At 50.5% G+C, this 15,554-nt stretch overlaps 5 protein-coding genes across 5 annotated transcripts; 2 read left to right on the forward strand and 3 right to left on the reverse strand.

The window, feature by feature from the left end:
• Positions 1 to 1,612: 1,612 nt before the first annotated feature.
• N7517_006963 (uncharacterized protein) lies at positions 1,613 to 5,637 on the forward strand (the record flags this gene model as incomplete). Its single annotated transcript, XM_056724693.1, is given in 4 exon segments — positions 1,613 to 1,638; positions 1,692 to 2,116; positions 2,199 to 2,661; positions 2,673 to 5,637. The coding sequence occupies 4 exon segments, from the start codon at positions 1,613 to 1,615 to the stop codon at positions 5,635 to 5,637; spliced, it is 3,879 nt and encodes a 1,292-aa protein (XP_056580943.1).
• A 721-nt stretch (positions 5,638 to 6,358) lies between these two features.
• N7517_006964 (AHA1 family protein) lies at positions 6,359 to 7,703 on the forward strand (the record flags this gene model as incomplete). The annotated part of the gene is made up of 4 exons (XM_056724694.1): positions 6,359 to 6,581; positions 6,671 to 6,753; positions 6,822 to 7,480; positions 7,685 to 7,703. 4 exons carry the CDS (start codon positions 6,359 to 6,361, stop codon positions 7,701 to 7,703), a joined length of 984 nt encoding a protein of 327 aa, XP_056580944.1.
• Positions 7,704 to 8,547: 844 nt separating this feature from the next.
• Positions 8,548 to 10,497, reverse strand: lys9 (saccharopine dehydrogenase (NADP+, L-glutamate-forming); the record flags this gene model as incomplete). Its single annotated transcript, XM_056724695.1, has 11 exons — positions 8,548 to 8,643; positions 8,700 to 9,263; positions 9,317 to 9,420; positions 9,477 to 9,523; positions 9,579 to 9,592; positions 9,652 to 9,694; positions 9,747 to 9,819; positions 9,870 to 9,990; positions 10,041 to 10,222; positions 10,287 to 10,340; positions 10,446 to 10,497. 11 exons carry the CDS (start codon positions 10,495 to 10,497, stop codon positions 8,548 to 8,550), a joined length of 1,350 nt encoding a protein of 449 aa, XP_056580945.1.
• A 552-nt stretch (positions 10,498 to 11,049) lies between these two features.
• On the reverse strand, positions 11,050 to 12,327 carry N7517_006966 (undecaprenyl diphosphate synthase family protein; the record flags this gene model as incomplete). Its single annotated transcript, XM_056724696.1, has 2 exons — positions 11,050 to 12,030; positions 12,103 to 12,327. The coding sequence occupies 2 exons, from the start codon at positions 12,325 to 12,327 to the stop codon at positions 11,050 to 11,052; spliced, it is 1,206 nt and encodes a 401-aa protein (XP_056580946.1).
• A 738-nt stretch (positions 12,328 to 13,065) lies between these two features.
• Positions 13,066 to 15,460, reverse strand: N7517_006967 (putative glycerol-3-phosphate acyltransferase Sct1; the record flags this gene model as incomplete). Its single annotated transcript, XM_056724697.1, has 4 exons — positions 15,271 to 15,460; positions 14,620 to 15,214; positions 14,300 to 14,568; positions 13,066 to 14,250 (listed from the first exon to the last, which is right to left on the reverse strand). Exons 1-4 carry the CDS (start codon positions 15,442 to 15,444, stop codon positions 13,066 to 13,068), a joined length of 2,223 nt encoding a protein of 740 aa, XP_056580947.1. The 5' UTR covers positions 15,445 to 15,460.
• Between the last annotated feature and the right edge of the window lie 94 nt (positions 15,461 to 15,554).

The raw sequence follows: 15,554 nt of genomic DNA on the forward strand, positions 1-15,554 counted from the left end.
CTTCGGGTCGGTGATGATACAAATGGCTTTTTCTGATCTTTACCCAATCACAACATTTGAATGAAGATTCTTGTCGAACCATAAACTAATGTTTCGAAGACCAATAGGTTACTGCGCTGGCTCAAATGGTAAGCCTAAAGCACCTTTCCCACAAGATTCTCTGTCCAAAGATGAAACGGCACTGGGCTCCGACGGCGTTTAAAAATGTCCGGTCATGACTGGAGATGCCTTTTTGCGGCAGGCCTAGAAAACCTCGCCCACTGAGACATACCATATATTCATCAACTCGTGAGATGGTTTCGTGACACAGTCACTAACCCTTTTTGAATAGAAGCCTATTTGATTATGCCCGATTGAGACTCAACTGTAACTGTAGAAGGTATGCGATTGAATCTGTTTTTTTTTTTGTTCTGCCCTACCTTTTATGATGATACCCTTTAGATGACGAGTCTGATTCGAGTTTTCGATGCTGACAAAATCTTTTTTAATAACCATTCATGCCTTTCTGACATTCACTCCTACACATAATTTCACTCATCAAATTTCGTTGGCTGGTGCTAATGATTCTTTGAAGACAGATATTTTCCAAAGTTCCAAGAACTATCTCTTGACTGTGGGTGTATGTACACCTTGTCTCCTTCCCCTTCCCGACTTTTCATGATGAAACGACATAAAAGACAAGCATATGTCCTAGTCAGCTTGCTGGCGAAGACGAGAAACTGTCCTGCCTGATCAATTCAGTCTCATACATTGCTACAATGTCCATTCAGTACTCGACGCTGATGGATCTTGAACAGAAACCGTTGAGCGACCTAATATTGCAGACGCCATTAGCGATCTGATTTTATTTCTGTAAGTTTTTTTTTACAATGTCTTTTTGCCTCCCCTTTTATGATGATCCACTTCAATTTATCACGACGGTCAACGTAAGGATTTAATTTGACGACCACCGCCTGTGACAAGGCTTTTATCTGAAATTCCTTCTACTACATTTTGTTTGCCATCGCTTGTTAGACTTGATACTAATATCGATTCAGTGAACAGTTCAAGATATCGGATCCGACGGTCTTCCTTCGGGGGACGTGGATATTATATCCTGGTCTTCCATTAGGGAAGTCCGGAGTAGTTAGGAGCTTATACTGGCAAATACCAATAAGAAATCTAAGAAAAATCACCTGATCCTTTGTAATATGATCTGGATATCATTATGTAGACCCTGCTCTAGTCCTTTGTGCAAACCTTTTAAAGATAATCCCTTCTCTATATTATTCTCTTGTGGTTCGTTGTTTTATTGCGGGGACAAGGGAAGACAAGGATGTTGGACCTCTCATAGAGAACGATACGCGCCGAGCTTGGGCCCCGAATGTGACGAGAACCTCGTAAGGTGCATAACAATCCCCGCTACGGCCTGGCTCATTTGTTCTCGGAATTCTTCTTTCTGTTCCAAATTTAGATTTCCTCTTATGTTCGTAGTATGGGGCTATTCCCCTCCCCTCAAGCTTGCTCGATAGAAAAATTAGTGTCTCGCCAGTTTCGAGCCAATAGCTCTTTCTCTGTTCTGTTGGGTTATCCTCTTTTCCAGGCGGCCATGGCTTCGGATCGGGCCTCCTAAATGGATGCACAGCCCAGTATGAATAGGTGCGACTCGTATTCTCACTCCCGGGGATTTTCTATATACTGATCCTCTCTAGCTGGTTGGGGTCAAATCATGCAGGCGTCGAGCAGCCGCTGAGCAACCATTATCCAGGCTGGTCATCGACATCTAGTCCCAACAATCAGCCATCACCAGGTCGCCGAGAACATGCTGTACAGCCGCCATTGTTGACAACAGCACTGAGCGGTCCTCAATACCAGGGTCTTGGAAGTGGTCTTGGACTAACACCGACGCCTTTATCATCGACCTCGCTGTCGAGCCCTTTTACTCACGGTCTATCGCCTGCTGTTCCATCTCCTATTAACGGCAGATCCGTTTCGGCATCTTCGATGACGTCCAGAAACGCATACAATGTTCCTTATAATCCCCAGGACTGGGGGCCTCCGGGCAGGCCCCAGACGCAGGCCCCGTATCTTCCACCAGGCACGATGCATCGTGTGACGCCGCAGAGAAATAATCCGGGTGAGTCTCGCTCATAGCTTATGCCTATGTAGACCAGTGGTATCCCAGAACCCTATTTGAATTGATATTGATCCTTGGGTAGATGTGTCGTTGTCTCCACCTCCTCCGCCATACTCACCTCCCAACCAAAATCGAATGTCTCAGGATTTTTCCGGTCAGGCAAATCCTAACTTTGCGGGAACGCCTTCTCCACCTGACAGGGAGGGTGGCTTTGATATGCCTGTCCAGCATCAAAGACGCTCAAATCGGCCAAGGCCACTATCTATGGCTTACCTGTCTGACTCTCAGCGCCAGTCTCTACCCCCTCCACCTCCCCCGCAGGGACATCCAGCCAGTAGATCTGTGTCTCAAGGTCGAGTCGAGTACCAGGGAATGCCCTATAATGACCAAGCTACGCAATATAACACTGCTAGCCACAGGCCTCGGCTGGCACAGTACGACCAGGGCCAAGCCTCGCCCGCATTTAACGAACATATGTCTGCAAGTGCTCACTTCGAGACACCATCCCGCCCCCTGGATCCCGACGTGCGGCATCTGCTGGGGCCGTGGTAAGCAGTGCGGGCTCATCGAGGGCAGCGAGCCAGTCACGAACTCGATCGCCGTCAAATAGTAACTGGGAGCCTGGGATGCCCCTTCCGCCGCCACCTCCAGGGCCTCCTCCCGCTGCAAGGTCCGTCAGCGTGAGTGGCTCGTCCGAATCATCATTGAGAACGACCCATAGCTCGAATAGGACGACGAGACGGGGACCTCCTGTGCTAGGAACAGGACTGGGAAGCATCCCGCCTACGCCAGCTGACTGGATAGATGAGGGATATCTGAACAGTCGACCAACGGAGGGTTTATATGTTGACACGGCAAAAGCGGCGAAGGCACCAGAGCCGACGGATGGAGATCCCCACGATTCATCTAATCAAAGAACTCCTGGTAGTGGCGGTCTTTTCCGCAGCTCAGCAGTCCGCGATCCTAGTGCCAAGGGCATCCGTGAAAGACGAATTGAACGACGCAACCGGCAAAGCCAGGTCTTTGAACCCCCAAGTGCGATATCATCAAATGGTAATCCTTGGGCCGATGCTCTCGAACAGGTTAAACCGTCGAACCTGATTCTACCATCTCAAACCAATAGCCCAACTCAAGATCTGCATCCCACCTCGGGCAAGTACGATCAAACCCCTCGCAGTACCCGCAGCATTAAATCGGAAGGACCGCCTACTGCCTCACGGCCTCGAGCGTCTTCCAGCGCTCTCCTTCCAGAAAAATCACCCTATGGGACTCCTAGGCAACAACCCAGCTCTGCTGGTCCCTCGGCTGCATTTGCACATACGCCTCCATTTTCACCAAATCCAAACGGAGTGGACCCGTCAACATATCCCAAAGAAGCTAGCCAGGCAGTACCACCAAAAGCACTACCAACTCCACCTCTGAATTCAGCAAAAGAGGTCCGGCCACGCTCACGCTCCCGGGCACCCTCCCGAGGACCGGAAGACCGTCCCATCTCTCACATCCTCCACATGCCTAACGAAGCTGTGTCGATTATGAAACCCTTGTCGCCGCGCCGAACGCCGGGACAGCAAACGACGCAGGTGTCAATGGAATCGATCCTTAGACAGGATCCTGCTTTCCTACAGGATGCGATTCAAAGGCACAAGACCTTTATTGATAAAGAAGCAAGTGCCGAGGATGATACCGAAGCACTCAAGATATTTGCGGACTACATGCTTGCCGAATCTCAGATCCGGCGCCAGCGGTACTCCAAGGTCTGGGAATCCTTCCAAGTAGAAGATGTCCGCCGCAATCTTTTCGAATTGCCGGTCAAGCAACCACCAAAGCCTAAGCCCCAGCCAAAACTAGATATCCCACAAAACCGAGCAGGTCGACCGGAATCTGCGTGGTGGAATAACTATCAGCCTTGCCTATCGCCGATTGCCAGCCTCAACATGAGCAACGATGAGAGCTCTCGGGGCCGTGCACCAAGTCGCTGGTGGGAGTCGGCAACCGGTTCCACTGGCGAGGGGGCCGAGAGAAGGGTTCAGCGATCTAAGCGGGAATCGAAGTATATGGGATTGCCTCGGGAGGCAATGCACGGGGACCAGGAGTTGACTCCTTCTCAGCCCAAGGATGTGAGGATGAACTATGGGAGTACGGAATATGGATCTGACGAGTACCCACCTGAGAAAGTCGGCTGGCATGAAGGGTCTCCTGCAAATTCCACTGGGACTGGATATCGCTACGAAAGCCGCAATTTAGATATCTCGCGGTTGATCACCCTGCCTCCGCCTTATCCCCGCCACCATCCTGCTGTGAACAACAGCCATCCTGATTTAGTCACCCATCGAACTACGGTTCGGTCAATTACTGATCTCGCAGAGATCAAAACCACCAGACATCGGTACAAGGCCGATGTGGAGCGAATGCTTCAAGAGCACCAGCAACAAGTCGACGAGGGTCATCGCCACTTCAGGTCGAACATCCAAAGCCAGATTCAAGATGGCAGTCTGACCTTTGCGGAAGCAGCAGAGGCTGAAGCAGCAATGATTGCCGCAGAGAACGAGCGAGAAAGGGCAATGGTCAAACGCCAGCTAGACACATACCAAGAAACAGTGCTCAAGCCGATGCACGCCATTCTCGTTGACAGGATTAACAGAGCAACAGCCTGCATTGACCAGTTAAGCAGCATGCTCTCGGATGATGCACAGAGCGGGACACCCGATCAGACTCAGGAAGAAGGCGACGAGAAGCCCGAGCTCCTGGAGAAACTGACGCAACTAAAATGGCTCTTCGAAGCCCGCGAGCAGCTCCACCGCGAGTCATTTGACCTGATCAGCGACCGCGACGACAAATACAAAGCCGTCGCCCTACTCCCCTACAAGCAGGCCAAAAACGAAGACAAGCTACGTGAGACGCAAGCCTTCTTCGCCCAGGACGCACTAGACCGCCGCGTACAGTACGAAAACGAGGCGCTAACCCGGCTTGAAACATTCCTGAACGTCATCGAGCAGAACGTCATGCGAGGAGTCGAGGTGCAACTCTCCGCATTTTGGGATATCGCCCCATCCCTCCTGGCTCTTGTGCAGCAGGCACCTGATGACCTGCGCGGCTTCCAGGTGCAGATCCCCGCGGATGAATACGAGGAAAACCCGAGCTACCATGAGCATCCGCTGCAGTATCTGTATACGCTGCTGGCACATGCGGAGAAATCGAGCTATCAGTTCATTGAGTCGCAGACAAATCTACTGTGTCTCTTGCATGAGGTGCGGTCTGCCGTTATGCGAGCTAGTCAAAAGCTTGTGGAAGCACAACGTATTAAGCGCGGGGAGGCGGAGGAGGATGTTCGTCGTGAAATGCATCAGACTCGTGCTGATGAAGAGCTAGCCCTTACGACTGATCTGAAGGATAAGGTTGCTACCGTTGAGGGTCAGTGGACTGAGGCGCTGGGGAGCCAAATTGAGGGTTTGAGAGAACGAGTTAAGGGGCAGCTTATGAGTGAAGATGGTTGGGAGCAATTGGAGCAATTGGAGGAATAGATGTGTGGCTTTTGTGATTTCTTTTTATGTACTTGGCAGCGTGATATCCCCATTCGTTCGTTATAGATCGAGTGACGCGAGGCAGTGCCTGCGAAACTTGAGTTTTTGGTATCATTTCGGTTGAATTTACATATATTTCAACCAGTCAATCCCAATTTCCAAGTGAATATGAAAAAGATGAAGAATGACCTCATGATATACTGCGATATCGCTAGCGTTATCCACAGTCACGTGCACCTTCTAGAGTCTTCCGTCCCGGCGCTTCAAATAGCTCTCTTCCCCCTCAACTCTCCTTTCTTTTACTTCACCTCAGTCCTTAGTATCCTTGTCATTGATATTCTGGACTTGATTACAAACTGTAAGTTTCAATTGTCTTTGCTTTTACACCATTCCCTTTGAGTGCAACGGTTGTGGGATTATAACCCTCGACCCTCATCACTCAATTGGCCTTACATGAAGAGAATTCAGCTGGCACCAGTCTGAGAGATGTTTCTCCATCTACTTGCGGACAACGCTTAACAAGTCCGGGATACGCCCCGAGACCTGACATTGGCCTTTCCTTACACACCTGCAATTTTCATTCACGAGAAAGAATCTTGGCTAACAGGAATTTCCAACAGAACTTTTAGCACACTTTTTTTCCAAAAGATTTCTTTTTAAAAAAACAGCAAGCAACCCACTTTATCAGAGTTTTCTTTCATTCCCCTAGTCAACATTCATCATGGTCCTTCACAACCCCAACAACTGGCACTGGGTCAACAAGGATGCCTCTGGCTGGGCCAAAGAGTACTTGCAAAAGAACCTTGTCGGCATCAGTGTCGAGGAAGGGGGCGTTTCAGCCAAAGTAGACAAGCTGTTGTCCATGGATGGCGACGTAGATGTCAGCCAGCGCAAGGGCAAGGTCATCACTCTGTTCGATGTCAAGGTCTCGCTAGAATACTCAGGTTTGTAGTCCAATATCAATTCAGTTTATTTCAATTTGCTTTTTTTTTCTCTTTCTTTTGTGGACCTGGCAGCTGAGACGCTTCCATAGGTAAGACCAAGGACGATGAGGATGTCAGCGGCACCATCAGCATTCCCGAGGTAGCCCACGATACCGAGGAAGATGAGTACGTCGTATGTTCACTTGACCCATCCCCATCGCCAAGGTGACTTGTAATACTAACCATGTAAATCCCCTCCAGTTCGAGATTGAAAACCACGCCGACTCCAACTCCAAGCAGCCCGTAAAGGACCTGGTGCGCACAAAGCTCGTCGCCGAACTCCGCAAGGCCCTTTCCGGCTTCGCCCCCGCCCTGATCACCGAGCACGGCAAGGACCTCCAGCACGCCCCGGGCGTCAACCCATCCAGCGGCTTCCCCAAGGCCAGCGTCCACCCACACGTCAAGGCCGAAACCTCAGCCGCGAAGACCACCACCACCACCACGAAGACCGGTAAGGCCGTCGTCAACACAACCACCGTGAAGGCCTCGGATGAGTTCCGCACCACAGCCGCCGAGCTCTACAGCACCTTCACGGACCCGCAGCGCATCACGGCGTTCACGCGCGGCGCGCCTCGCCAGTTCGAGGGCGCCAAGGCCGGCGGCAAGTTCGCTATCTTCGACGGTAACGTGACTGGCGAGTTCGTCACCCTCAATGAGCCTAAGCAGATTGTCCAGAAGTGGCGTCTTGCTCAGTGGCCTGAGGGTCACTTCAGCACGCAGGAGATCAATTTCGATCAGAATGATATCGACGGTGTTACTCAGATGCGTGTTTCTTGGTCTGGCGTTCCTCTTGGCCAGGAGGATGTCACCAAGCAGAACTGGGACATGTACTATGTTCGCAGCATTAAGCAGACTTTCGGGTATGTCTTCTTTCCTTTCTTATTATATCCTGCCTCCTGCCTCCCATTTGTTTCTGCTGCCCATTCATCTCTTTCGGGATACCCCCTTGTTTCTCCTGGACTGCTTTGCCAATCCGCCCTCTGTCTACAGATCTCAGCCTTCCTCAGCAATCTCGCAATACTGGAATCAGTCACTAATCATACTCGTTATTCTGCTTGGTGTAGGTTTGGCACTATTCTCTGATCGACTACATCTCTCACCGGTGGCATGAAAGACACACAAAACAATGCATTCGTCCGAAGACTTCTTCCTTTTTTCTCCATGAATTGGCCACAGATAAAGATTGCAAAAGCGCAAGCACTAGATTATTTGCCTTCTTTTTCAATTCGTGTCTTTTTTCTTTCCCACCCGTCTGGCCCTGCAGTTGTTGGGTCTGGGCACAATGATGCTATGACAAGAGGAATGGTCTTATGTCTATGATAATGAAGATAAGTTTATGTTTTGATCTACTTGAGCCCTTTGATAGATGGCATCCTGGTCACTCCATTGCTGGGGTTTGTTTGCCCTCACAGTAACCCCCGGCCTTCGAGCATGCCGACTGAGATTGAGTCCTGCAGTTGATGGGTCTCTTATGAAGAGCACCTCAGGATATCCTTTCAAGATCCCTGATATCGAGGTAGAAGGAGTCTTGCGAAGAGGCCCGCCAAGAGATCGAAGGCTTTCTTTGCTTTCTCGCTTTTGTCTCAACCCTCGACACGTCTGCCCCGTGTAAATTGCTCTTGGTGTAACCTCTTTCCTCCACGGCACTGTCTGCTAGCTAACCTGGTAAAAAGTCAAATAACAGACCCAAGCAAGATGAAGATCTTGATGATCATAGGAGCCAATGTCTAGGTAGCTAGCCTTTGGGAAGATAGATCCAAGCCTTGCTGCGAAGGATGAGATCGTCTACATGAACTCATACACATCGCATTGATTGGGCAGAATATAGAGTAGCAATGCACACTATGTGTTATTTCATTCATCGTCTATGTCATTCCTATTTATTTTACTAGCCAAGATCTATTCATTTTAAGACCCGACTACACTCTTACAGAGTGCGCTCAATGAGCTCCATGCCGTAGTCCTCCTTGAGGGTCTTAATAAGAGGCTCACAGATGTCCCAGGTAACGGGAGCGAGAACACCCTATAATGAAGTTAGTATAGAAAACGTGAGAGTCAAGGGCATAGGGATAAACGTACAGTCTTGCTGATAGTACCATCGAGAACCTGCTTAACAGCAACACCGCAAGGAATACCAACGGTGCGGGCCATGGCGGAGCTGACGGGGTTACCGTACTCGCACAGAGTGGAAGTACGGGTCTCCTTGGAGCCGTCCTTGTTTTCGATCTCGAACTTGTGCTGGAGCATAACAAGGTCACGCTCGTCGGGACCGTACTGCATCTTCTGCTCGAGGGTAGCGCAGAGGGTGTCGAGGGCGTTTCCACGGGGGATGGTCTGCTCGTCGGAGAAGAGACCAATCCAGCGCAGGCCGGAGAGGAGACGATCACGCTCGTCGTTGTTAGGGAACTTAGTCTTGGATGCGATGGCCCATTGCAGATCCTTCTCGGAGGAGGAGGTAGCGCCGAGAACGGCCTTGGTGGCCTCCTTCCATGAAGTGGCCTTATCGAAGACACTGTTAGGGGCGTCGTTGAGGAAACCAATGTCGACAAGGACCTTGATCATCTCGGGGAAGCCCTGGTAGCGAAGGGTGCCGCGAATGACGGTCTGGGCCTCGGGGATACCGTAGCGCTCGCGGAAGGGAGTCTGGAAAGATTAGTTGACTGAAATCAAAGTCTTTGAATGCAAAAGTGTCATACAGAATCACGGTTGGGGTAGCCGACGAAGGCGAATCCGGGGTAGATGAAGAAGGGCTTGGCGGTAGCCATCAGATCGGGGCCGTCGATGGACACGATCTCACCATCTGTATTCTGCGTTAACAAGTTTTGATTCCTGTTTATATGTAAACAGCGCACGTACCCTGGTAGATCTTGGCGGCGTTACGGAGGGCAAGAAGCACACCGCGGCTGAGCTAGTTAGTCATTTGTTCAAGCAAAAACTCAATATTGGACTTTAGCTAACCTAGACCAAGAGAACTTGAAACAATCATTTGTTAGCTAGTTATCGAATTAGTGAGAATTGGGCTTTTGCTAACCTTGTATCCCAAGGGGTTGTTGGAGCATTCGGGGGCGGGCAAGCTGTCGTTTGTTAGCTATACCTCCTATAGAACATGGGAATGATGGGACGAACCCTCCACAGAAGGAAACAAAGCTGGTAATCTTGCCACCAGCAGCGTGGACCTCGTGAATGGTCTTAACAGCGTCTATTTCGTATGAGCGTCGGTCTGTTTTAATCCATGGCATAGACACTTACAGAGGTGGTCGAGACCAGGGTCGAGACCGATCTCGTTCATGACGGTGATACCAGCCTCACGGCACTGCTCATCCAACTCCATCATCGCGGGGGAAACGTAAGAAGTGGTGACCACATTTGTCTGTAGTAAATTAGTAAGGTACTCGCTTCCTCTTAAGAAGCAATAGTTACCTTAGTGCGGATAGCAGACTTGATGACGGTAGCGTGGAAAGTGTATGGGATAAGCGAGATCACAACATCGGCTTGGTTCAGGGCAGCATCGAGAGCGGCATCGTCGTTGACATCAAGAGAGATGGCCTTGGCATTCTTGAAGCCAGAGGCCAGGGCCTGGGCGCTCTCGAGGGTACGGCAAGCTATTATCGCATTGTCAGCGATGTTCAAGGCAATATGAGTCCGTATAGCTTCAATTAAACATACCGACAGTGACCTCGACATCAGCCTTGCTGAGGACCTCAACAGTGGGCTTGGTGACTACCAGAAATCAGAAATTAGCAAATGTATTGACTCTAGAAGTCCGATGCGGGGCAGCATGACGCATTTGGGGCTTGGAGTTTGGAAGAGAGACGGGAGGCGTACCGAAGCCCGAACCCAAAAGGAGGGCCTTGGAACCGGCAATTTGCTTGACCATTTTGATTCAATTGATATGATAGATGATATTGGGGTAGTTCAACTGGAGAACATCCCGCAGTCCTTCTCTGTGTGACTCAATATCACGTGAACCGGTATCGGCGCGGGGGTTTACTAAGCACGGATTACCGCCCGGGGCCCGGGCCGGGATATCAAAAGGTCGCATTTCACCGCTTGCTGTTTATGGCTAATTGTTTCCATGCTGTGAAGGGAAAAGAGTCGTTGAAAAGGACATTCTTATATTAGGATCTATAGTAACAGAGAGAGAAATGGAAAAGAAAGAGAAGCCTTGATCCTTGGTCTCCATGGAAAGGAAAAGCTGGCTATCTATAGCCCAAGGAGAAGCGAAGTATGTATACAAACAATCAGTGGTGAACGATTAGGAAGTAGATGATATTTTATTTACCGAGGACCGATGTAGTGTACGGCGATGCATAGATATATGCTGATATCAAGTTGGGCGTGCCCAATAGAAACTCCGCAAAAGCAAGACGCCAGTGATGCTGAAGCTGAACAAAAACAAGTAGACACAGGGTATATAACAGACAATTTACTAGATGTCTTTGACCTTTCCACCTTGACGCCACAGCTTTGCGTCTGAATTTTCCTCGCCCGACTTTGCGTCGCCGGCGAAGTTCCCCTCTGCATTGGGGTCCTGCCGGGACTTGGAAATCCGCCTCTGCCATCCGAGCATCACGGGGAGGAAGTGCCACAGGTCAAATTCGGGCCACATGACATCGAGGAACACAATCTCCGTGTTCTCGTGGGTCTGCCAGAGCATAAAGTCGCTCAGGCGTTCGACGCCCGAAGTGCGGATCAGGATATCAAGGGGCGGAGTACCCTTGGTCAACATGCGATCGTTTAGAGTTTGACGGGAGATGGTTTCGGGGGAGATGTAGACTGGGCTATCTGACCCGGCCACGGATCTCGGTGGGGAAACCCCCTTGGGGTCTTGCTGGTTTCCGAGGTGGAGGGTTGTAGAGGACGAGCAGGAAGACATCGATCCGTAGATTCGGTCGGAGTCATGTGGAGGAGATGCATCATCCTCCTGCCCTGAAGATCCCGACGTAGACTCAGAATCACTGTGTAAGTCGTGTGTTGTTGAGCCGAGGGTTTGGGCGCGGATATTATGTGCGATATGAGATTCCGAGAAGGGGGTGCGGGAAGCGGAGCGACCCTGTTCGATCGGCGTGCTATAATCCTCTACCGTGTCGCGGATAGCGGAGGTGATCTCGTCGCGGGAGGTGTAGGGGAAACAGATGTTTAGGACGCGGTCTCCGTTGCGGCTGGTCATGTCGACAGCTTTGTTGACGGCCTCCAAAACATCGGGTTTGAGCATATCGAGACGGCCCAGGACGCGAACCTTCGCTCCGTATCGATCGAGTAGGTCTCCGTGTTGAGCCATCTGCGACAGCTTCACCTTGGCCATCTCCATGAGCGCATCCACCTCGAATTTTGAGCGTTTGAAATTCTCGATACTGAACGCGTAGATCGTGACTACCTTCACTCCGCTCTTGTAGCAGACCTCGAGGATCTACCAGTTGTTAGTATGGCCACGATACGGGTGCTGCCGTGTAACCCCGAGCTAGCAAAACGTAGCACTCACTCTTGCAAGAGCTTCAAACCCCAGATTGTGTCCCTCCACTGTCTCAATTCCATGTGACCGGGCAAAGCGCCTGTTTCCATCCATGACAAAAGCCACATGCTGTGGGACAGGGCCCTGTTGAATTGCGCCGATCAGCAGTTCCTTTAGGCTCGTGATGGCGTACTCGGCAGGCGGAGAGGCGAGAAACCAGTTTCGGAGACGCGACATATGCAATGAACCCGGCATGATGAATATGTGAAAGGATATAAGCCCCTAAACTCCACAGAAGAATCGAGAAGTTGGGGGTAGGACTGTGTATGAAGTTGAAGGTAAAAAGGCGGCTAGCGGCCGGATACGGCTTTGTACTACAAAATGCGACGTGGTCGGTTATGACAGTTAAGTCTTATAAGGGGGGCAAATTTAGAACCTTGGAATTTTGAGGCGATGTAATTTTACCTAGGCTGCATCGTTTTCATGTGCATTTTTAGATTCTAGCTTTTTTTAGCCCCCTTCTCAGAAGTGGCGAGGCGAAAATGAATCATCGGCGATTTAACTTATGATATAAGGGACGTTAAGAAACACTCCGATGTCCTTCCATGCGTTGGTTTTTTTCTCCGGTTTATAACTAAAAACATAAGAGTACGGAATAGTCTATAATATATAGACACTATTCTATTGTATAACCAGGGGTTGACCCCTTTCACCTTGCGTTGGGCCGGGTTTACCCATCTTATACTGTCTGTGACTATAGCACAGTCATTATGGGATGATCTGTACTCCGTACAAATGTATTGATTACGTGTATTAGATTTCTTCATTAGTTGAAACCTGTGGATGTTTGATGATATTCATGATCATAAATAAAACAGAGAGGATATCTTACATGATTATATAAGAGCAAATACGTAGTTACACAGCTTCGCGCCGAACACCATGGTTATGCCCGGTATGATAAATGATTAGATGATCCAGGCGGTTCACACCTCAAAGATCTTTTCGGAACTCCTCAGTGCTGGAGGGAGTTCCAGGGCCTGAGCTGGCCATATCCCAGCTTCCGTCTTCACTTCGGCGCCGACGACGCTCTCCACGCTCCCTCATGGCATCGCGGATCCGTGAACTGACGTCCTCAAGCGGGTCTTTCGTGGTGAGAGCGCTGAGCGGCTTTAGTCCGTGCCGAGACCCAGGTCGGGTGCTAGCAGATCTGCTGCGGCTACGATCCCGACTAGGAGGTCGTGTGGAGAAGAAGCCAATATTGGCCAGGTTGTGGAAGGACTCGTTGCGGGGCAGAGGCTCTGACGAGGGCATTTTCTCGCCATGGTCTGCCACGCTGGTTCTTCTAATCCCCGGTAATTCGTTCCCGCCCTTGGTATCGGGGTGGCTCGCGTCTCGGAATGGATCGGTGACAATGCGAGCGGCATCAAAGTCGGGGAACAGCTCAGGTCCCATGGTATTGATCGCGTCTGTCACTTGCTGAGCTAGTGCAGCGCGTCTCTCTCGAAGTTTCACTAGCGTATTGGCCGATGATGGGTTCAGAGACAGAACAAGCGGGCGAAGTGACTTGATGATGTCCATGCCCACTTCACCGATCCGAAGAGCCGCAAATGTGATTGTGGGGAAGAGTACCATACCGATCATCACTACCGACCAAAGTGGCACCCAGTCTGGAACCATTCCATTGACTCGGTTCCAGTACGTCCAGTAAGTGAGAGCAGCAGTGTAAAAGGCATAGAGTGCCGGAGCAAATGCAAGAGCAATAAGAAGCTTCCATGTGGCCATGACATCTCGGCCTTGAAGTTTCACTGTAGAAGCAGCCAGTGCCTCCTTGGATTTCTTTGCCGAGAGATACTTGGTCGCGATGAAAACGGGGGTAAAGAGCAGGAAACCGGGGAGCGTTCCGATTGCCAAAAGTGCTAATTTCCCTAGGCGGTAGATCAACGTGGCCACCACCTGCAAGATGGAGAACTTGGCGTAGGCCACTTGGTGATCCCGGATTCCAAGAATACGAAGCTGTTTGTTATATCCTACAATAGACTTGCGTAGGTCGACAATCCGGGGATCGTCTTTGAAGTGGGCGTAACCTTTCACAAGACGGCGGTTCAGCTCCACAACCATAGGAAGAGGGAGATTTTTGCCTTTGGTGTTGTACAGACGACGGGCAGCTTGGATGACCTTTGAATTGTTAGCGGACGCAAATTTCTCGAAACAAGAAGAAACCTACCATCAGAGTTTCATAATCGGGACTGGTGACAGTGACCGAGACGAGACTTCCGTAGATGATTTCCAGCAAAGCACCGACAGACTCCCGTCGTTCACCTTGCTTAAACTGCTCCACCAATTCGGAGGGAATTTCAATTGGAGTACCAAACTCAATAACGGCCCTGGAGCGGAACTTGTGGGCATGGAAATAGTTCATGCCACAAGGCACGATCTTCAAACCACAGTCCGGGTTCTCAGCCAGGGTGCCTAGAGCCATCAGGGCGACACCAGCTGTATCATGTTAGTAAATCTCTCGGGATATCTTAAACACGAAGACCTTACCTTTCAAGGGAAGCAGTGTAGTGCGATCATGGCTTCCACCTTCCGGGAAGATACCGACACAGCCTCCTGTGCCCAGTCTTTTGAATACTGCCTGATAGACTGCGGTCTGATCCACATGCGGAGCAACCTTGAATTTGGTGCCCTTGAAATTCGGATTCTGCTTGGATGCATCTCCAGTGAACTTTCCATCACGATCAATGTCTTCCCTTCCAGTAAGCTGGGTTAGCGCATCTCTGTGCTTGAAAGCCTTCTTGAGCACCAATTCCTCCGGTCCCTTGATCTCAGCGATCGCGGTACTGTGTGACGTTCCGTTGATGGTGGGTAGGGCAATAGTTCCATCCTTTTCGAAGCCTTTCCCTTCAAAGTTGGTTCCAATACCTCGCAGCAGAGTTGGCTCGTTGATCGGGTCGGGAAGATAGATGATGCCGGTCCCGGGTTTCAAGTTGTCCATAGCACGTGCCACGGGTAGTGTTCCAACTGCCCTCGCCAGAAATCCAATGAACTTGCGTTTGAAAGACTTGTCCGCGATAAGCCATGAGATCCGGCGTTGCGCTTCGGTGCGAATAACGCGCATCAATACCAAAGAATCCACAAACTAGGCGAACATCCATCATTAGCATGTGTGTGTGGGACCGGAAGCGAGCGGCATACCTGGTTCGCATGGGGAGCTGCCACTAGAATGATGGGACCGCGGCGGGGGATCTTCCATGAGCCTCGGGGGTGGACCTCGCGGAAGAAAAGGTCGATGAGCACGGAGAATGACCAAAGGACCAAATCATACATCCACCCAACGAGGGGTGGGATGTACTGGCCATTTTCTCCCATTGTGCCGTAGGAGCCCAATGGGCAGTTTCGGGGGGAAAAGAAGGCTGGGGAGTCGTGAAATGGTTATGATTGTATCGACATGTAGTCCCTTGAGAAAAGATGAATGTGAG

This window comes from Penicillium concentricum (assembly GCF_028827145.1).
Source record: "Penicillium concentricum strain IBT 3081 chromosome Unknown utg000002l_segment0_segment0, whole genome shotgun sequence".
Lineage (NCBI taxonomy): Eukaryota > Fungi > Ascomycota > Eurotiomycetes > Eurotiales > Aspergillaceae > Penicillium > Penicillium concentricum.